The 21,332-nt window shown below is 47.1% G+C and overlaps 1 protein-coding gene across 3 annotated transcripts in view; it reads right to left on the reverse strand.

Moving 5' to 3' along the window:
* The window catches only part of VPS45 (vacuolar protein sorting 45 homolog), a 67,750-nt gene that overhangs the window by 22,831 nt on the left and 23,587 nt on the right, over nucleotides 1-21,332 (reverse strand). For all 3 annotated transcript variants that reach the window (XM_083591240.1, XM_083591241.1, XM_083591239.1), the window contains 11 exons: nucleotides 20,386-20,446; nucleotides 18,615-18,694; nucleotides 16,397-16,465; nucleotides 14,827-14,964; nucleotides 12,570-12,680; nucleotides 10,583-10,717; nucleotides 9,014-9,127; nucleotides 6,826-6,993; nucleotides 3,437-3,595; nucleotides 1,191-1,298; nucleotides 966-1,087 (listed from right to left, as the gene is read on the reverse strand). In XM_083591240.1, the coding sequence (XP_083447366.1) occupies nucleotides 966-1,087; nucleotides 1,191-1,298; nucleotides 3,437-3,595; nucleotides 6,826-6,993; nucleotides 9,014-9,127; nucleotides 10,583-10,717; nucleotides 12,570-12,680; nucleotides 14,827-14,964; nucleotides 16,397-16,465; nucleotides 18,615-18,694; nucleotides 20,386-20,446 (1,265 nt within the window). The remainder of the gene's footprint in view (nucleotides 1-965; nucleotides 1,088-1,190; nucleotides 1,299-3,436; nucleotides 3,596-6,825; nucleotides 6,994-9,013; nucleotides 9,128-10,582; nucleotides 10,718-12,569; nucleotides 12,681-14,826; nucleotides 14,965-16,396; nucleotides 16,466-18,614; nucleotides 18,695-20,385; nucleotides 20,447-21,332) is intronic.

The following is a 21,332-nucleotide window of genomic DNA, read 5'->3' on the forward strand; positions in this document are numbered from 1 at the left end:
GGCAGCATCTCTAGGTGTGGGAGAGATGCCTGAGTTGGAAAGGGATGCTGCCGGTCAGTGCTGACTATACTAAGTTAGAGGGAACCGTGGCCTGATTCAGTATAAGCCAGCTTCGTCGGCCCCTATCTGAACCAGGCCTTTGTTCAACTGTGAGGATGATGAAAATAAAATAAATATAAATAAATAAATAAATAAATATTTATACCCCACCCATCTGGTAGGGTTTACTCAGTCACTCTGGGCGGCTTCCAACAAAATATTAAAATACAATAAGGTAAAGGGTAAAGGGACCCCTGACTATTAGGTCCAGTTGCGGACGACTCTGGGGTTGCGGCGCTCATCTCGCTTTATTGGCCGAGGGAGCCGGCGTACAGCTTCCGGGTCATGTGGCCAGCATGACTAAGCCGCTTCTGGCGAACCAGAGCAGTGCACAGAAACGCCGTTTACCTTCCCGCCGGAGCAGTACCTATTTATCTACTTGCACTTTGACGTGCTTTCGAACTGCTAGGTGGGCAGGAGCAGGGACTGAGCAATGGGAGCTCACCCTGTCGCAGGGATTTGAACCGCCAACCTTCTGATCGGCAAGCCCTAGGCTCTGTGGTTTAACGCACAGTGCCACCCGCATCCCTTAAAATACAATTGTCATTAAAAGCTTCCCTAAACAGGCCTGCCTTCAGATGTCTTCTAAAACGTCAGATAGTTGTTTATCTCTTTGACATCTGATGGGAGGGCGTTCCACAGGGCGGGTGCCACCACCGAGAAGGCCCTCTGCCTGGTTCCCTGTAACTTGGCTTCTCGCAGCGAGGGAACCACCAGAAGGCCCTTGGAACTGGACCTCAGGACTGCAATCTTACTTTATTTTTTAGCAACTCAGTGGTATAATAGATCACCTGGCTTCTGCATGGTCCCAGATCCAGCCCCTGAAGGCATTCCCAGCTAGGAGAGGCTACACCTGCCACCCTTACCTGTCGCGGAGGGTGCTGGGGCCAAGGTAGGGGTACTGGTTGTCTTTTAGTTTCCCCTTGATCAGCTGGTCGAGAGTCTCGTGCAGCAACGGCTGGTGTTGGGTGTAGACGTTTTCGACGCCCTGTTTGAAGAAGGAAACACAAGAGGGAAAAGCGAATGCTCTCTCCGGGCTCAGCGAGGCTGCAGAAATAAAAACCATGGTTATCTGAAAGAACGGCCTCTACCTTTAGTCCTTTCAGGAACTGCTTGGTGATGGCGACAGCATCTTTGGAGTTGAAGAGGTCGCTCCCACGAACACGCTTGCCTCCATATTCTACGACGGCCGACACCAGCTGAGCCGGAAGGGAAAGAGCAAAGCGTGAGAAGAGCCTGCCGGACCCAACCAGGCCAGGATCCTGTTCTCACAGTGGCCGGCCAGGTGCCCCAATGGGAAGCCAACAAGCAGAATTCAAGCACAAGAGTCCTCTCCTGTGGCTTCCAGAAATTAGGATTCAGAAGCATTGCTGTGGAGAGCAGTTCTGCTGGCTAGGAGCCCTCGACAGCCCTCTTCCTCCTCCCTGAATGTGTGCATTCTTTGACTTTCAAAGCCGTCTGGGTTAGCGGCCATCCCTGCGTCCTGTGGGAGGGAGTTCCATGGTTTAACCAGCCACATCCAGCAGAAACGTGGAAGCCGCCAACTAGACAAACATTATTATGACCTACAAGAGACTAGATGGGCCCACTTTCAGGTCTGATTCAGCAGGGATCTTCTTCTGCTCTGATGGAACCTCCAGGGTCAGTGGCAGTCTATCTTGATTCCTAGGTTCTCAGGGGTATTTAGCCACTGGGAGAACAGGAGGCTGGACTGGATGGGCTTCCTTTGGCCCAATACCTCCAGATTCAGAGACAGCCTATCTAACACAATATTACACCGGTCTTGAAAAACCTACATTGGCTCCCAGTACGTTTCCGAGCACAATTCAAAGTGTTGGTGCTGACCTTTAAAGCCCTAAACGGCCTTGGTCCAGTATACCTGAAGGAGCGTCTCCACCCCCATCGTTCAGCCCAGACACTGAGGTCCAGCTCTGAGGGCCTTCTAACGGTTCCTTCACTGCGAGAAGCGAGGTTACAGGGAACCAGGCAGAGGGCCTTCTCGGTGGTGGCACTCGCCCTGTGGAACGCCCTCCCATCAGATGTCAAAGAGATAAACAACTATCTGACGTTTTAGAAGACATCCAAAGGCAGCCCTGTTCAGGGAAGCTTTTAATGACTGATGTTTTAATGTACATTTAACCTTGGTTGGAAGCCTCCCAGAGTGGCTGGGGAAACCCAGCCAGATGGGTGGGATATAAATAATAAATTATTATTATTATTACGTATTATTATCAGTGGGTTTTCTCCTGTGGGGGACACAGGGGGACGCATACCCCTAAAGATTTTGTGAATCTAACTGGAGAAGAAACTAAAAAAATTAAAAAATAAAGTTTCTTCTCTAGCATGGTGAATAGTCACAGTTGCGTCACTATCCCCGATGGCGGCCTCAATTCCTATCACGGTGTTTCCTGAGTCTCAGACGGAAGCGAGCGTTTAATGTGTGAAGTCGGAGTTGGAATCTAGCACGGCGATTGGTCAGTTTTGTTGTATTTACTGTATTTATTTTCCCCGATTTGAACTATAAAATGGGGATTTTCTGGAGTCAAAATGAGAGCACCCCTAAACATTTTTTTTAGGAAAAAGCACTGATTATTATTAATCTTTTTTCCTCTCCCCCCCACCTTTATGGAGTTTAAATGATAACAAAAGATTTGCATGTATGATACTTCAAAAAACCACAAAAATAAGTCCATTTGTTCCTATACAGTTCATTCCACCATATATTCTTGTTTTACTACCTATGACATCCCGTCAACCCCAGTGTATTCGTCATTGCTATTTTCCAGTAGTACAAATAATAGCTTTGTTATGTTTTGGTTATCCTAAAGTTTCTTAGACCTTTGATATCCTTTTACTTTGTTTTTTGTTGTTATCATACACAGAAATCATTCAAATGCTTACTATTATTATTATTATTATTATTAATCAAGTTTGTACATCACCCTTCATCGGAAGGATTCCAGGACGGTTGACAACAGAAAATACAAAACGAGAATAAAAAACAATAAAACCGAAGTAAGTTCAAAATAATAAAAACAAAGCGAGAATAAAAAACAATAAAACCGAAGTAAGTTCAAAATAATAAAAACAAAACGAGAATAAAAAACAATAAAACCGAAGTAAGTTCAAAATAATAAAAACAAAACGAGAATAAAAAACAATAAAACTGAAGTACAAAATAATAAAACCAAAATGAGAAAACCAAACAATGAAACGAAAACAAAGCAATAACCTACGTTTGAAGCAGTATCGTAGCAATGCATGGACCCACCCCACAGCCTTTGCTCCTAAGGACAGGTTCTCCCCGCCCCCCGGAGGGCTCAGCACCCCTACCCACCTTCCGGTGCTTCTCGGAGACCCCTCGGTTCCTCAGCTCTGTCATGAGTCCCGGAAGGCTGTTGCTGCTGTGTCTCTCGTAGTGAAGGGCATACAGCATCACCAGGCGGGTGGCATCCAGCTCGCTCACTTTGGGGTTCTGCAAGAGCCGGCGGATGTTCTGCAGCAGGAGAGATGAGGGGTTTTTGGGGGGACGATGACGACGGGGAATCCTGTCTATCAGCTCCATCTGGTACGCAGGCTGAGACCCTCCCTGCCCGCAGACTGTCTCGCCAGAGTGGTGCATGCTCTGGTTATCTCTCACTTGGACTACAGTGGTACCTCGGGTTACAGACGCTTCAGGTTACAGACTCTGCTAACCCAGAAATAGTACCTTGGGTCAAGAACTTTGCTTCAGGATGAGAACAGAAATCACGCGGCGGCAGTGGGAGTCCCTATTAGCTAAAGTGGTACTTCAGGTTAAGAACAGTTTCGGGTTAAGAATGGACCTCCAGAACGGATTAAGTTCTTAACCCAAGGTACCACTGTACTGCAATGCGCTCTACGTGGGGCTACCTTTGAAGGTGACCCGGAAACTGCAACTAATCCAGAATGCGGTAGCTAGACTGAGGACTGGGAGCGGCCGCCGAGACCACATAACACCGGTCTTGAAAGACCTACACGGGCTCCCAGTACGTTTCCGAGCACAATTCAAAGTGTTGGTGCTGATCTTTAAAGCCCTAAATGGCCTCGGTCTAGTATACCTGAAGGAGCGTCTCCACCCCCATCGTTCAGCCCGGACACTGAGGTCCAGCTCCGAGGGCCTTCTGGCGGTTCCCTCCCTGTGAGAAGCAAGGTCACAGGGAACCAGGCAGAGGGCCTTTTCGGTGGTGGCACCCACCCTATGGAACGCCCTCCCACCAGATGCCAATGAAATAAACAACTATCTGACTTTTAGAAAACATCTGAAGGCAGCCCTGTTCAGGGAAGCTTTTAATGACTGATGTTTTAATGTATTTTTAATCTTTTGTTGGAAGCCACCCAGAGTGGCTGGGGAAACCCAGCCAGATGGGCGGGGTGTAAATAATAAATTATTATTATTATGCTGCAGATTTGTGTCTCGAGAACACGGTGGATGAAACCCGGTGTTAGCTCTGCTCAGAGTTTAAGCATGGAAATGAACGTCAGGAACGTGCCTTGGTTGGGAAAGGCTGACTTAAATCCCTATCGGATGGCTTCCTCCCCTTTCAAAGCCATCAAAGGCCTTGCTTCTCAAACTTTTTCGGCCACAGAGATGGCCTGAAAATCAGCAAGTCTCGGTGGACTGCCGGCCACTTGGGAGAGCAACCGCAATGGACCGTGCTGGATTCTCAATTGGAATTTCATTGCTTGTTTCATTTCCTGCCTTGCATTTTGCTTGCATCACAATCTGAATTCCGCATTTATTATTATTATATTAAATTTGTATACCACCTTCCATCTGCAGATTTTGGGGTGGTTCACAGGCTCAGGGTACTCTTAGGGCCAAGCCTTTTCTCGACGTAAAGATCTCCAGCTAAATCGGGAGGGCTGGCTTGGGAGCCTTCTTGCAGAAGGCTGCCTCTGAGTTCGTGCAGAGTGCATTCTCCCCCCCCCCACTGCCAAGGACATTCCCCTGTCTTATCTACGGAGGCATTTCTGAGCCCCAAAGCAGCTTGAGAATTGCGGCTTAAAATTCAGAAAAGAGAGTTTCCCTGTGGTCGGAAGCTGAGATCCACACAGAAGTTTCTGCCCTGACAGCATCTAAACCCACCCATTTTGTCCTCTGACCTCCCTGCCCATCTAGGCCCCCTGAGGCGCCGGAAGATCCCTCATAAAAAGGGCTGCATTGTTAACAGCCGACAAGCCTAATTCATCCCCACCGATGTGGTGTCAGCTGGCGGGGTCAGTCTATGAATTCTACGGGTTACGGAAGGAACAGACGTCCCATCTAAGCTCCGGGGGCAGACAGAGGATTCCTTGTGAAGCATTCCCCCCAAAATAAAATTAGAAAGTATCTCCACTGCCCCAAAGAAATTCTTTATATAAAAGCAGCATCTCTCTGAAAGATCCCAGGATTTAGGGCAGTGGGTGGGGGGCAGGATCCAGAGAAGGAGAACCTTTAAGAATGCAGAACGGAACCCCGATAATTTCTTCTTTTTGCTTTTTAGCCCTGGTCATTTCTGAGCTTTTGAAAGCTGAGAACATGCCCGTCAACTGAAAAGCAGGTTAGATATCCCAAAAATCACTTCCAACATTATTGGAGGCTGAAAGACTGGAAGATTAGACACAAACAGAAACACATGAACATATCTGGTTCACACGGAACACTAAACCGTGGTTTGTTTCGTTTGGAATTGTGAAGCCAGCCCAGAACTGTGGTTTGCTTTCTGCCAACAAGCCATGATCCGAAGTCAGGGTTTGGTTTTGGGTCTATGAACTAAAAAGAATCTGTTTACATCTCTGAGCTGGGCTGGGAAAATCGGATGCATTCTAATGCTTCCATGCCACGGGATCACATTCACCCGGTGCTATACCAGCTGCACTGGCTCCCGGTGGAGTACAGGATCAGGTTTAAGGTGCTGGTTTTAACCTTTAAAGCCCTATATGGCCTAGGACCCTCTTACTTACGGGACAGCTTCTCCTGGTATGTCCCAAGGAGGACCTTAGGGTCTTCAAACAAAAACATCTTGGAGATCCTGGGCCACAGGGAGGTGAGCCTGGCCTCAACCAGAGTCAGGGCCTTTTCGGCCGTGGCCCCGATCTGGTGGAACGCTCTGTCCCAAGAGACTAGGGCCCTGCAGGACTTGACATCTTTCCGCAGAACCTGCAAGACGGAGCTGTTCCACCAGGCCTTTGGCCAAGGCACAGTCTGACCCCCTCCTTTGGTAATCCCCATAGAACTCTAGCCCAATGGTTGCCATTAATTTGATTCTGAATTGATTTTAGAATGAATTGATTTTAGAATGCTGTGTTACAGTCATACCTCAGGTTAAATATGCTTCGGGATGAATATTTTCCGGTTGCGCTCCACGGCGACCCGGAATTAATGGAGCGCGTTACTTCCGCGTTTCGCCGCTTGCGCATACGCTCAAAATGACATCACGCGCCTGCGTGGAAGTGGTGAATAGCGACCCGTGCAGAAGCGCGGACGCGGGTTGCATTCGCTTCAGGATGCGAACGGGGCTCTAGAACGGATCCTGTTCGAATCCAGAGGTACCACTGTACTTTTATTGTTGTTAGCCGCTCTGAGCCCGGCTTCGGCTGGGGAGAGCGGGATATAAATTTATTATTAATTATTATTATTATTATTATTATAACACACAGCGCACCAAGAGGAGATTTATTTATTTAGGGTTTTGGAGAAGGCTCCAGGCTCAGGGCTTGGGGTACCTGCAAAGCGCTGGAGTGATCGTTCTGGCAGGCGAGCTCCTGCTCCACCTCTGAGGTTTCCAGCAAGTTCCTCTCGCTCACCAGCCGGGACAGCTCCCCAACCACCGTGACGTGCTTGGACACGGTGCCGGACATCTTCTTGAACTGAGGGTAGTTCTCCACAAAGGCCTGGAGGATGGAGAGGTAGGGGAGAGGACACCTCAGAGCCTGGCTGCTGAATCACGTTTCCTCAACAGAGCTCATGGTGGCACCCAAAGTTCTCCCTGTTCTATTGAAGGAAGGTGAGGACAGGTGACCTCACCTAGGGCCGAAGTCACCCCCCACCAAAGCAGGCTCAAAGCTTCTCAGATTGCATCAAAGGTAGGGAACACAGTCCATTGTTTCTCAGGCCTTTCTGATGCCTTCTGGCCTTGCTAAAGAACCCCATTGCAACTTACTTTCTGTCCGGGAACCATGCCAGAACAAGAGATTGAAACATATCTGAACACTCTGAAACCCCTTTCCTGGGAAGGGTGCCAAGAGTCCCAATAGTCCCAAGACAGCTTTCTGTTCATGCTCAGAGGACTCCTGAGGGAGGAGAAAGGAGGAGGGAACTGGAAAGGGGTATATATGCTTGTGCACAGGACTGTGAACTTCGTGCATGCTTTTTGTGACTTATCACACTTGCTCCTTCTACCAGTTCATGGATGGTAGAAATAAAAGCCTTTTCTCCGAAACTATTCCTTGAGTGTCTTTTGACTCCCACTTCCCTTTCCCGGGCGCAATATTTTTCCCACCCGAGGGCAAAGCCTCATAAGGCTACACTATCTTGCTAAGAACCCTGAGAGGTAGATCAGGCTAAAAGACAGGGATCAGCAAACTTTTTCAGCAGGGGCCGGTCCACTGTCCCTCAGACCTTGTGGGGGGCCGGACCATATTTTGAAAAAAAATAATGAATGAATTCCTATGCCCCACAAATAACCCAGAGATGCATTTTAAATAAAAGGACACATTCCACTCATGTAAAAACACGCTGATTCCCAGATCGTCCGCGGGCTGGATTGAGAAGGCGATTGGGCCGCATCCGGCCCCCGGGCCTTAGTTTGCATACCCACGCTAAAAGGCAATGATTGGCCCTGAGTCAAGCGTCACAGCTGTGTGGGGATTTGAACCCAGGTCTCCTCCAGGTCCCAGTCCAAAACTGTTTTTTAAAATAAAATTTGTATTGGTTTTACCTGAATTTATACATAATAATTTTAACCATTCCAAATCATAAAAATAAAAATGTTCTTTTGAAACCTTCGGACCTCCTCCCCTCCCTTCATGGGTTCCATTTCCAAAAATTAATAATAAAAAAATTTTTTTCTGCATTTTTTACCGTTATCCATCTGTTGTATAATCGTACTTACCATTTCACATTACAAGTGTCATTGTATCCCTGCCATTGATTTTAACTGCCTACAGGGTCTGTATATAATATACTTAAATTATATAATATACTTAAATTATAAAAAAATTATAAAAATTATAAAAAGATATTCCAATCTTCTAAGAATACTTGAGCTTCCTGGTTTCTGATCTTTCCCGTCAGTCTCGCCATTTCTGCGTATTCCATTACTGTATTTTTCGCCCCATAGGGTGCACCGGCCCATAGGGCGCACCTAGCTTTTTTTGGGGGGGGGGAAATAAAGAAAAAAAATTATTTCCCCCCCCAGGTGCGGGGCTGGGGCGGGGGAAGCCCGAGCTTCCCCCGACCCCAGCCCCCAGAACAGGCTGCTATCCGCAAGCCTAGGGAGCCCGGCGGGAAGTCGCGCCGGGCTCCCTAGGGTTGCGGAGAGCTGCGTGAAGCCTGGAGAGTGAGAGGGGTCGGTGCGCACCAACCCCTCTTGCTCTCCAGGCTTCAGCGAAAGCCTGTATTCGCCCCATAGGACGCACACACATTTCCCCTTCATTTTTGGAGGGGAAAAAGTGCGTCCTATAGGGCAAAAAATACAGTAACTTGGTCTGCCATTCCCCCCGGTCCAAAAGTCTTGCAAACTCCCTGCTCCTGGGCAAGTGTTTGCTGATGGCCTTTCCCTAGAATGCTGTATTATTTTATTGTTGTTAGCTGCTCTGAGCCCGGCTTCAGCTGGGGTGGGCGGGATATAAATAAAATTTTAATTATATTATTATTATTATTATTATTATTATTATTATTATTGCAAGCTACCTTCATGTCTGCGATGGATTCCAGCTTCTGCTGCTCCTTGGGCTTCCTCCGCTGGAAGTCTTCCATCAGGTTCTTGATGTTGCTTCCGATTTCCGCAAAGTTTAGGTACATGTTCTGCAAACGAGAAAAAGCAGCAGATCGAAGGAAATGTCAGGAGGGTCTGGATGCTGCTGGGACAGCCCCAAAGGGGGGCCCAGCAACTCGTCCAGCATCCTATAGAGCGGTCCCCAAAAGACTTCTTTTTAATGGTTTGTATTTGATTTTACAAATATAAATTTATAACCATACCAAATAAACATCCATATAAAGAGAATCTTGGGACTTCTCCCCCATCTCCTCCAAGGATCCTATTGTCAAGATTTTCAACTGCATATTATTTCATAATCTGTATTTTATATCTACAGTGGTACCTTGGTCCTCAAACTTAATCCGTTCCGGAAGTCCGTTCCAAAACCAAAGCGTTCCAAAACCAAGGTGGGCTTTCCCATAGAAAGTAATGCAAAGTGGATTAATCCGTTCCAGACTTTTAAAAACAACCACCCCCAAAACAGCAATTTAACATGAATTTTACTATCTAACGAGACCGTTGATCCATAAAATGAAAGCAATAGACAATGTACTGCAGTCACACAGTCAATCAGTCAGTAGCTGAACTGGGTTGTACACAGTCACAAAAACAAAAAGAGCCGCAAAAACAAAAACGCAAAATAAATAGCAAAAACAGGCAGACCTCAGCGTAACACTGAAAACGGAAGTGTGGCACTCAAAACGGAGCACGTTTGGCTTCTGAAAAAAGTTCGCAAAGTGGAACACTTACTTCCGGGTTTGCAGTGTTTGAGTACCAAGGCGTTTGAGAACCAAAGTACCACTGTATCCATATTGTCCATAGTATTTGACCCATTACAAGTGAGATTAAAATCCTGCTAATGTTTTCATCTGCTTACAGTGGTCTCCTAAATAAATTATAATTCCCCCCCCCCCATTTTTTATTGAATTTCTTGTCTTCTTGGTTCCTGAACTTTCCGGTCAGTTTTGCCATTTTGGCGTAGTCCTAACAGCTTGGTTTGCCATTCCTCTTTCTTTCTTCTTCCCATCTCTGGGCTAATAGCATTTATGCTGCTGTTGTCACATACATAAAGAGTCTTTTCTGTTCCTTTGAGATATCAGTACAGTGGTACCTCGGGTTACATATGCTTCAGGTTACATACGCTTCAGGCTACAGACTCTGCTAACCCAGAAATACTACCTTGGGTTAAGAACTTGGTTTCAGGATGAGAACAGAAATCATGCTCCAGCGGCGCGGCAGCAGTGGGAGGCCCCATTAGCTAAAGTGGTGCTTCAGGTTAAGAACAATTTCAGGTTAAGAACGGACCTCCAGAACGAATTAAGTACTTAACCCGAGGTACCACTGTACCTATAATTCCTAATGAAAAGGCTTCTGGGTTGTTGTTTTTTAACAAAAGTTATTTAAAACATTTTTTTCAGTTCATTATATATCATTTCCCAGAAAGCCTTTATTACCCTACATGACCACCACATGTGATAAAAGGTACCTTCCAAAAGACTTACGTTGGCGTAAAACTCGTCATTCTCAGCCGACAAGACCACCTCCCGAAGGTCCTTACTTATGCCCGGGACTCGAGAGAGATCGATGCGGTTGTTGTTAATCCCAAGCAGCTCATGGACCATTGCCTGATATGTCCACTACGCAGAGAGGAAAAGAGAGTCAGAAGAGTAAGCAGAAGCAAGGAAAGCTCCAAAACTTAGGAAACGGATCATTGGGACTTTCGCAGGCATCTCTAAACATCTCCATCTGAAACCCCGGGGAGCCACTGCCTGTCGGGTGTGCGTGCAGAAGCCAGGCCCTGTGACCAAGACTGGGGCCTTCCTAAGTTTGTTCTGAAGAGGCAAGGCGCGGCCTCACAGGTGAGGCCAATTGGTAACTCACTGCACCTGGTGGCAAGAGCTGGGAAGGGATATAAGTCAGCATTTCCCTTCAACTCTTTGCCACAGCAACACGTTCCCTGCCTTGCTGCGTTTGGCTCCTTGCTTCTTGATCCTCGGACCCCTGACTTCGTGACTCCTTGCTTCTTGACCCTCGGACCCCTGACTTCGTGACTCCTTGCTTCTTGACCCTCGGACCCCTGACTTCGAGACTCCTTGCTTCTTGACCCTCGGACCCCTGACTTCGTGACTCCTTGCTTCTTGATCCTCGGACCCTTGACTTTGTGACTCCTTGCTTCTTGATCCTCGGACCCCTGACTTTGTGACTCCTTGCTTCTTGATCCTCGGACCCCTGACTTCGTGACTCCTTGCTTCTTGATCCTCGGACCCTTGACTTCTTGACTCCCAGCTCTCTGACCCTCGGACTCTTGGCTTCCTGACTCCTGGCTTCTGGACCCCCATTCCTGCTCCCACCCCACCATCTTCCCCATGGTCCTGACGTCCCCAGCCAGGACTTTGATCGCCCGTGAACCGGACCATGACACTGCCAGCCAGTGTAGGCAACGCTGACCTAGATGGACCAATGGCACTTGGTTTAGTGTTGGGGCGGGCTAGCAATAAATCACACCGAGTAGGCAAACTCTTTATCAGAAAAAACAAAGTGTGCTCAGGAGTGCAGGCCAATAAGCAGTAGGTCTTGCCCCTACGAGCAAGGCTGTCTTTACCATATGTGCCGCCGGGGTGCAAAGATCCGCCCAGCGTCCCCAAATTTAGTTAATTTTGCGTGCATGGCACCGTTGAGAATGACAAGCGCCAATGTTGAGTCTGCGAAGTGCCACCGTTGTGAATGACCATTGCCGCTGGCGCAGCGCGTCTTTGGTAAATAAGTGCACAAAGCCAAAAGTCCTTTAGTGAAACAGTAGGTATATATTTCGGTAATATCTAGGTATTATTATTTCGTAACAGGTAGATAAGAGCTTCGGCGTCTTCAGCGGCGGGCACCAGGTGCCCCCCAGAATTCAGCGCCCGGGTGCCCCGCACCCCTTGCACCCCTGGGTAAAGACGGCCCTGCCTATATGATAAATAAGGCAATGATATGTACAATTTTACAATATGCAGAGGATAATATGTGCAAAGAAACCAGAGAGAGGAGCTGATGGAAGTCCTGGGGGGGAGGGGATAAAAAGGGGGGGGAATGTAAATGGTTCTATTGATTGATAATTTGTTTGTTAAAACTATTCAATAAAAATATATATATAAAAGATGGCCCTGCCTATGAGGCAGTTGTGGGGACTAAGTTCCATCCTCTCTGGAGGTTTTCCCAAGCAATCTGAGACTATGCCATCACACCTGCCTTTGCTCCTCCCGTTTCATGCCTCTCCTGGTCCCGGGAGCCCAGGCGGGAGGGGAGCTTGCTGCAGCAGGAGGGGGGAGACACCTGTGCGTCTCATCTCTGCCTCTTGGCCTCTCTCCTCTGGGCTGCTCTCTGCCACAGACTCTCCGCTCGCTAAGATCTTTTACCTCTCCGGCTTCCAACACCACCTCCTCCCAGGTAGAAGGCTCCACAGATTCCCATTTAAAGACAGCTTCAAGGCGACAGAGAAGCTCTCACCTGGTTCAGGAGTGGAGTGATGGCGTCATCTGAGCGGTCCAGGAGCAGCAGCAACGGAGGGACTTCGGTGCGACGGAAGTCAAAAAGCTCATACTCTTTCGTGATCACTTGCTGTTTGGAGGGGAGGAAAGCAAGAAGCTAGTCAGGTAGTTAAGGTGTGAAAAGGTCCTCTGCACAGGGATTGCAAACTTAGTTTTTGTACCCCGACACTGGAAGGCAAAAAAGACTTGCCTGTGACCTTTTTTGGGCTCAGTGGGAGAGCAATTGCTTGTATTGCAGGTTCAGGCCCCAGGGGCCTCTCCAGTTAGGCCCCTGCCTGAAACCTAGAGAGCCAATGCTGCCAGTCAGTGTACGCAGTACAGAGGTGCCTCGGGTTAAGTACTTAATTCATTCCGGAGGTCCGTTCTTAACCTGAAACTGTTCTTAACCTGAAGCACCACTTTAGCTAATGGGGCCTCCTGTTGCCACTGCACTGCCGGAGCACAATTTCTGTTCTCATCCTGAAGCAAAGTTCTTAACCTGAAGCACTATTTCTGGGTTAGCGGAGTCTGTAACCTGAAGCATATGTAACCCGAGGTACCACTGTACTATGCTAGATGGGCCCCAAGTTCAAATAAAACAGTGTTTTCGTTTTAATAAACATAAACCCAAATAACAAAATAGAACTTCATGAGACAAGCACATAAAAATGAAACCAAACCGAACCAAGGCTGGCACGGGATCATATAGTCAACAGAATAAATGATAAAGCTGGTTATCCAGATATTTGCAATAAGATACAGACAGGTAAGTGCAAGGCGCCGTCCTAAGAAACGAGAGAGCAAAAAGTGTGGCGCTCGTGAGTTGCAAGATACAGAGAAACACAACAGCTGAGAGACCTCCAGAGAAGAAAAAGAAGAGTTTGGATTTGATATCCCGCCTTTCACTCCCTTTAAGGAGTCTCAAAGCGGCTAACATTCTCCTTTCCCTTCCTGCCCCACAACAAACACTCTGTGAGGTGAGTGGGGCAGAGAGACTTCAGAGAAGTGTGACCGGCCCAAGGTCACCCAGCAGCTGCATGTGGAGGAGCGAGGAAGCAAACCCAGTTCACCAGATTACGAGACTACCGCTCTTAACCACTACACCACACTGGCTCTCCAGAGGAACAAGGATTGCTGAGAATCAAAAGATGTTACATCAAGAAACATTTCCAACCAGTTAGATCAGGGCTTTCCAAACTCTTCATGTTGACGACAAACTTTTTAGACATGCATCACTTCGTGACGTGGTAATTCAGTTTTACTAGCAAACCAGAGGTTAAACTAACCACTTTCCAGCCCCAGGAGGAGGGCGGGGAGCGTTTGTGTGAGACACCACACCTGCCCACTGCTTCCGACACACAAAACATGTCGCGACACAGAGTTTGGAAAGCTCTGAGTTAGATGGTAAAGGTAAAGGTGAAGGGACCCCTGACCGTTAGGTCCAGTCACGGATGACTGGGGTTGCGGCGCTCATCTTGCTTTACTGGTCAAAGGAGCCGGCGTACAGCTTCCGGGTCATGTGGCCAGCATGACAAAGCCGCTTCTGGCGAACCAGAGCAGTGCACGGAAACACCGTTTACCTTCCCCCCGGAGTGGTACCTATTTATCTACTTGCACTGGCATGCTTTCAAACTGCTAGGTTGGCAGGAGCTGGGACCGAGCAACGGGCGCTCACCCCATTGCGGGGATTCGAACCACCGACCTTCTGATTGGCAAGTCCTAGGCTCTGTGGTTTAACCCACAGCGCCACCCGCGTCCCAAATTAGATGTTAAAAAGGTAAAGGTACCCCTGCCCGTACGGGCCAGTCTTGACAGACTCTAGGGTTGTGCGCTCATCTCACTCTATAGGCCAGGAGCCAGCGCTGTCCGCAGACACTTCCGGATCACGTGGCCAGCGTGACAAGCTGCATCTGGCGAGCCAGCGCAGCACACGGAACGCTATTTATCTACTTGCACCCGGGGGTGCTTTCGAACTGCTAGGTTGGCAGGCGCTGGGACCGAATGATGGGAGCGCACCCCGCCGCGGGGATTCGAACCACCGACCATGCGATCGGCAAGTCCTAGGCGCTGAGGTTAGATGTTACTTATCCCCAATTTCTTGAGAGACTTGTGGAAGAGGCAATGGTGCTTTATGATTTATCGCATGCACTTTGTTGTGAACTGCCCTGATGTTCTCTTAAAAAAAAAAGATTCACTAGGCAGTGTCATATAAATACTTTTACTGAATAAGAACAAACCTTGACACACTCTGCCAGCCTCTTGGCTGGTTCAGAAGAGAGCTGGTAGCGGATCATGGGGCATTTCTTCAGGGACAGGAGCAGAGCGGTCAAGCCTTGGGTGGTCCTGGAGAGCTGAGCCTGGTCCCAGCTGTGGCCCTAAAAAAATATGGCGAAAAGATCAATGAGAGCCAAGCAAGGCCTGTTTGGTTTTATTTCATTTATTACATTTGCACACTGCCACCTGATGTTCCGTTAACACCCCGTGATCTTCACGATGTATTACTGGTGTAGTTTGGGGGGGGTGTAACATGGGGATTAGGTAAAGGAATGCCTGACCATTAGGTCCAGTCGTGGCTGACTCTGGGGTTGTGGCGCTCATCTCGTTTTATTGGTCGAGGGAGCCGGTGTACAGCTTCCGGGTCATGTGGCCAGCATGACTAAGCCGCTTCTGGCAAACCAGAGCAGCGCACGGAAATGCCGTTTACCTTTCCGCCGGAGTGGTACCTATTTATCTACTTGCACTTGACGTGCTTTCAAACTGCCAGGTAGGCAGGAGCAGGGACCGAGCAACGGGAGCTCACCCCGTCGCGGGGATTCGAACCGCCGACCTTGTGATCAGCAAGTCCTAGGCTCTGTGGTTTAACCCACAGCGCCACCCGCGTCCCCTAACATGGGGATTAGCAGCTAATAAAAGTTTGGGGGCTCTTTATTCAGGGCTTCCATCTTGTTCCACCTTCTGGCAGGTGGGAGTCCTGTCGCGACAGTCTTCAATAAAGACCAAGCCTACTGGCTGCTGTTTTGCTCTGGTATTCCTGGCTGGTGTCCTTGTTTTTTGTCCAAGGGAGCCCTCAGATTTCTCCATTAACAGGGGAAGTTCACGACATAAAAATACAACATAAAAATACGCAACGAAAGCAGCCAGCAGCCTGTTTAGGTGATGCCCCGGGAGCAGCTACAGAATCGTAGAGGTAAAGGTAAAGGGCCGCTGGACAGTTCAGTCCAGTCAAAGGTGGCTATGGGGCTGCAACACTCATCTCGCTTTCAGGCCAATGCAGCCGGTGTTTGTCCACAGACAGCTTTTCGGGTCATGTGGCCAGCGTGACTAAACCGCTTCTGGTGCAATGGGACACCGTGACAGAAACCAGAACGCACAGAAACCCCGTTTACCTTCCCGCCGCAGTGCTACCTATTTATCTACTTGCACTGGTGTGCTTTTGAACTGCTAGGTTGGCAGGAGCTGGGACAGAGCAACAGGAGCTCACCACCGTCATGGTGATTCAAACCGCCGACCTTCTGATCGGCAAGCCCAAGAGGCTCAGTGGTTTAGACCACAGCGCCACCTGCATCAGAAGGGACTCCGGGGGTCATCTGGTCCAACCCCCTGTGATGAATCCATGACGAGACGGCTCTCCTATGACAAAACATCTTGCTTAGTCTGCTGCTAGGTGACTTTTGAAGCCTTCAGACATTCGACGCAGTTATCACACCCCTTTGGACGGCCACAGCTCCCCTGAAGAATCCTGGGAACTGGCACTGAGAGTTGAGAAGAGGCCTGGAAGTTACCGGGATTCCTCTCAACACCACCTACCTGACAGCAGACAGAGATGTTGAGAGAGAACACGTGCGGGTTCACGGCGATGTAGTCTCCATAGAATTCCTGCCAGGCGAGAAACAGGAAAGACTCAGTGTCATGGCAATGCCTGAGAAGCTATTTAACGCTGGTGACCAGGCCCGGTGTCAACGTGCGGCAAAGTGAGGTTGGGTATAAAGCAGGGGCATGGTTTGTCACCGCATCAAGGGGAACAGGATTGTCTGCCTCATGCAGTGGCGTAGCGTCGGTTGTCAGCACCCGGGGCAAGGCAAGTAATTTGCGCCCCCTAACCCGTGGATTTGCGCCCCCTAACCCGTGGATTTGCCCTAACCCCAGATGTTGCGCCCGGTGCGGCCCGCCCCCCCTGCACCCCCCACGCTACGCCACTGGCCTCATGCACCGTGAAGAGTTGGGAAAGGGGAGAGGCTCAAAGGCCTGGGGGGCTGCATTAGATCGTTGCACCAGATTATACTGCAACAGCGCCTCTCCATCTCCAAAGCAGCAAGGAGCCTTTCCTCTTTTTTATAATATTTTATTAAGTTTTCCATATTGCAGTATATAAGCACTTCCTCATTTTTCACCCTATTTTTGCTTGTACAGTCATACCTCGGGTTACAGACGCTTCAGGTAGTGTTTTTTCGGGTTGCGGACTGCCGAAACCCGGAAGTACTGGAACGGCTTACTTCTGGGTTTCGGTGGTCGCGCATGCGCAGAAGCACTAAATTGCACTTTGTGCATGCACAAAAGCGCCGAATCACAACCCGCACATGCGCAGGTGCGGGTTGCGAACACTGCGGGTTGTGAATGTGCATCCCGCACGGATCATGTTCACAACCCAAGCGTACACTGTATGAGGTACTCGACTCCCGCCCCCATCTCATAGTTACCATAATAGTTTATTCTGCCCTCGCATTTATACTTCTTCCTGTTTACGTCATACAATTCCCATTGTCCATTTTTAAGGAAAATGTAAATAGGTAGGGTCATCAACATTACAAGTTTTCTTCATTCAATCCTGCTAGTGTTGTTGATTGTTTACAATTGTCCTTTAAATATTGCATAAATTTACCCCAGACTTTTTGGAAAGCTTGATCACCCTGGTTTTGGATTTCCCCGGTCAGCTTCGCCAGTTCTGCATATTCCATCATCTTCATCTGCCACTTTTCAATTGTTGGTAGTTCCTGTTGCTTCCATTTTGGGGCTAATAAAGTCCTTGCTGCGGTAGTTGCATACAAAAATAATTTTTGTCTCTCTCTGCCCTAATATACCCAGTAAAAAGGCTTCTGCTTTTTTAACAAATGTACTTCTGTACATTTTCTTTAATTACTAATCAAATCCCAGAAGGTTTTCACTTTGCTACAAGTCCACCACGTGATAGAAATTTCCTTCTTTTTCTTTACATTTCCAACATTCTTTTTTTTATCTTAAACATTTTAGCCAATTTAGTTGGTGTTAAATACCACCTATACATCATTTTCATAGTATTTTCTTTTGATGCACTACAGGCCGTAAATTTAATTCCCTCATTCAGCAGGGAGCCTTTCCTCAAAAAGGAAGCCCAGAGATACAAAAACTGATGGAATATGCAGAAATGGTGAACCTTATTGCAAGAATAAGAAATTCACAGAAGAAACTTTTTATAAAAGAATGGAAACGGTTAATGGAATATTTACAGTTAAATTGTAAAAGGATAAGAACATTAACAGGATTATTGCAATAACCTGCAGTTTCATAGAAGGACAGTGGCACCTTGGAAGTCGAACAGAATCCGTTCCGGAAGTCCGTTCGACTTCCAAAATGTTCGGAAACCAAGGCATGGCTTCTGATTGGCTGCAGAAAGCTCCTGCAGCCAATCAGAAGCCAAGTCAGACATTCGGGTTCCAAAAGAACGTTCACAAACTGGAACACTCACTTCGGGTTTTGCAGTGTTTGGGAGCCAAAACGTTCGACTCGCAAGGCGTTCGGGACCCAAGGTATGACTGTATATATTTAAAGTAGATGACTAAATGAGTAAATTAAGTTAATTTGGATATGGAGAAGATGTTAAAAATACATCTAAGGAACCGCAAGAAAGGGGGAAGAAAGTCAAGTTTAGAAATGTCGATATGGTTTTAAAATTAGTGGAATGTATAAACCTGAAAAGTAGAAATATTTTTTTTTAAAAAAGGAAGCCAAGAGACTTCCTGGACTTGTGGCTCGTTGACCGTAGACGTACCTGGACTTCTGCCACAACTTCCTGCTCGTCGGCTTCGGCCAGAGACTTGACGTTGCTCTTGCTGATGACGTTGCTGAAATCTGGAAGGAGGCGGGGAGACAAAGGCAGAAGGATAAGTGAGGGGAAGCAAGGGGGAAACAACAGTCGCTGGGTGGAATGTGGGTCTCTTCCACGGTGGGCCCTACCCACTCTCCCCCCCTTTTTAATTCATTTTATAACACAAATAAACAACACAAACAGAAAAACAAACAATACAAATTCTTGTCTTATCCTTATTTTTTCTAAACATTGTTAGGTAAGCTTCCCCAAGTCCCCGCTATCTGATTTTCATTTTATCTCATCTTTAGTAGTTTACATATATCATAATTTTTAACCATTTTTTTAAACACACTTACTTTTACCATAATAATCTTCACGTATTATCCTTTACAAATAATACTATTTTAAAATACACAGTCTTCTACTTCTAACCCTACCTCCTGTATCCACTTCCAAAACTATTCTAAGATTTAAATATTAACATATTTTTTTCAGATATTCTTTAAACTTCTTCCAATCTACTTCCACCGTCTCTTCTCTCTGGTCTCGGAGTCTCCCAGTCAGTTCGGCAAGTTCCATATAGTCCATGGGCCCTATCCACTCTTGCCTTTCTCCCCATCGAAGTCTTCCAGGAGCAAGGCCAAAATCAGCTTAGGCTGCAAAGCAAGCAGCTGTTCTGCGCCATCGGGCGATTGCGTAAGCCGAGGACGACCTCTAGAGGCCTGTTTGGGTCAGTGCACGCCATCCCCAAATAACCGAACATTTGTGGTTAATGCAGCTGTCAATGAGAATCGCTTATTCTTAAAAGATGCGCCGTTCTCTTAAAGAAGTCCAAGGCAGCTAACACATGCATAAAAAAGCAAGCACAACCGAAATCTATAACATGCTCGGAAACGTACTGGGAGCCAGTGTAGGTCTTTCAAGACCGGTGTTATATGGTCCCGGTGGCCGCTCCCAGTCACCAGTCTGGCTGCCGCATTCTGGATTAATTGCAGTTTCCGGGTCACCTTCAAAGGTAGCCCCACGTGGAGTGCATTGCAGTAGTCCAAGCGGGAGATAACCAGAGCATGCACCACTCTGGCGAGGCAGTCCGCAGGCAGGTAGGGTCTCATCCTGTGTACCAGATGGAGCTGGTAGACAGCCGCCCTGGACACAGAATTGACCTGCACCGCCATGGACAGCTGTGAGTCCACAATGACTCCCAGGCTGCGCACCTGGTCCTTCAGGGGCCCAGTTGCTCCATTCAGGACCAGGGAGTCCTCCACACCTGCCCGCCTCCTGCCCCCCAAAAACAGATAAGAATCTGATACGTTGCTTCTTTCAGAGACTTGCATAGTCTTCAGAGACTTATAAGACTTAACGTTTATTTGGTTTTATGTTTTCAAGAGAATCCATTAAGAGTGCATATTTTGTGACTTTCAGAGATTCCTAAGTTTTCTGTTTATGTGATTTCATGTATTTCATATTATATAAAGAGTGTATATTGATATCGTATCATTGTACTTGGTCATTGTGTTGCCTTGGATATTACTGACTACTGTTGGCAACACAGGGGTTAAATTGTTTGGTTACTAGGCTGAGAGAGGCAGGGACTGGCCCAAGGGGACACCCAGGGAACTTCATGAAACTTCAAGTGGCGGGATTTGAACTCGAGTCTCTCCCAGGTCCAGCTCTAACCACTACGCCGTGCTGTCAGGAAAACACAATACACCTAGAGGCTTTCCATACTTACAAATAAAATAGGTGCTGTATTTCGGACGTCGCAGTTCCTGGATGAGGTAATCCACGTTTTCCTGAAAGGTCAACCCATCCAAAAACCACAGTGAGGCGAGAAATCAAGTCCTTAAACCAGTTACGGAAAGCAAAGTATTTCATCTCACTCCTGGTAATTTTCAAGTTGTTTTATATAACTATATATTTGGTTGCCGTCGCCCGCCCTTAGGGTTTGAAACAGGGTGGATAAAAAGCAATGGTTTTTAAAAATATATCAAAAAATTTGATTTTTTTGGATTTAAATCGGATTTTTAAATAAAATGCTTTTGGAGGAAAAATGTTTCTAAAGATAGTTTTCTATTTAAGTTACGTTATAGTCCAAAAGCTATTCATCAGGAAATGAGGGTTTAAGTTTTTCATGTATGCTAAAACTCAATCCAAGTTTGTTTGTTTTAATCGTTTAACCACATCAGTTAACAAACATGGATACATATGCTATAATGTTACTGTTTCAGTTAAATAAATTGTTATTAAGGAAGTGATTCTTTTCTCCTTCCAATAAAGTACAGCAGGAAAGTTTTCCAAATATAAACAGTTATCTTATTAAACCTCACAATAATTTCATAATTATCTGTCAATGTATTTCTAATAGTACAACCAAATCAATGATTTTTGATATAACCGTAAAAACTACTCTGAAAATTTATTATTCAAAAAACGAAACCTTCATCTGGTTGTGAATATTAAGATTATACCAGCAAGAATGAGTCTTTCTGTAAAAAAAAAAAAATGATCTAAATCAAGTCTTACTGACTAGTGATTTAAATCAAATCCACTCTGGTTTGAAATCAATAAACATGCAAGCTCCAGGGACCTGAAGGCTAATGGGGAGAGGTGAGCCCAAAACATCTGGATGGCTCTCACAGATGTTTCCCCACCTCTGGCGCAGGCTCCCTTTTGCCCTGT

Source organism: Podarcis filfolensis, assembly GCF_964270895.1.
Source record: "Podarcis filfolensis genome assembly, chromosome: 16".
NCBI lineage: Eukaryota > Metazoa > Chordata > Lepidosauria > Squamata > Lacertidae > Podarcis > Podarcis filfolensis.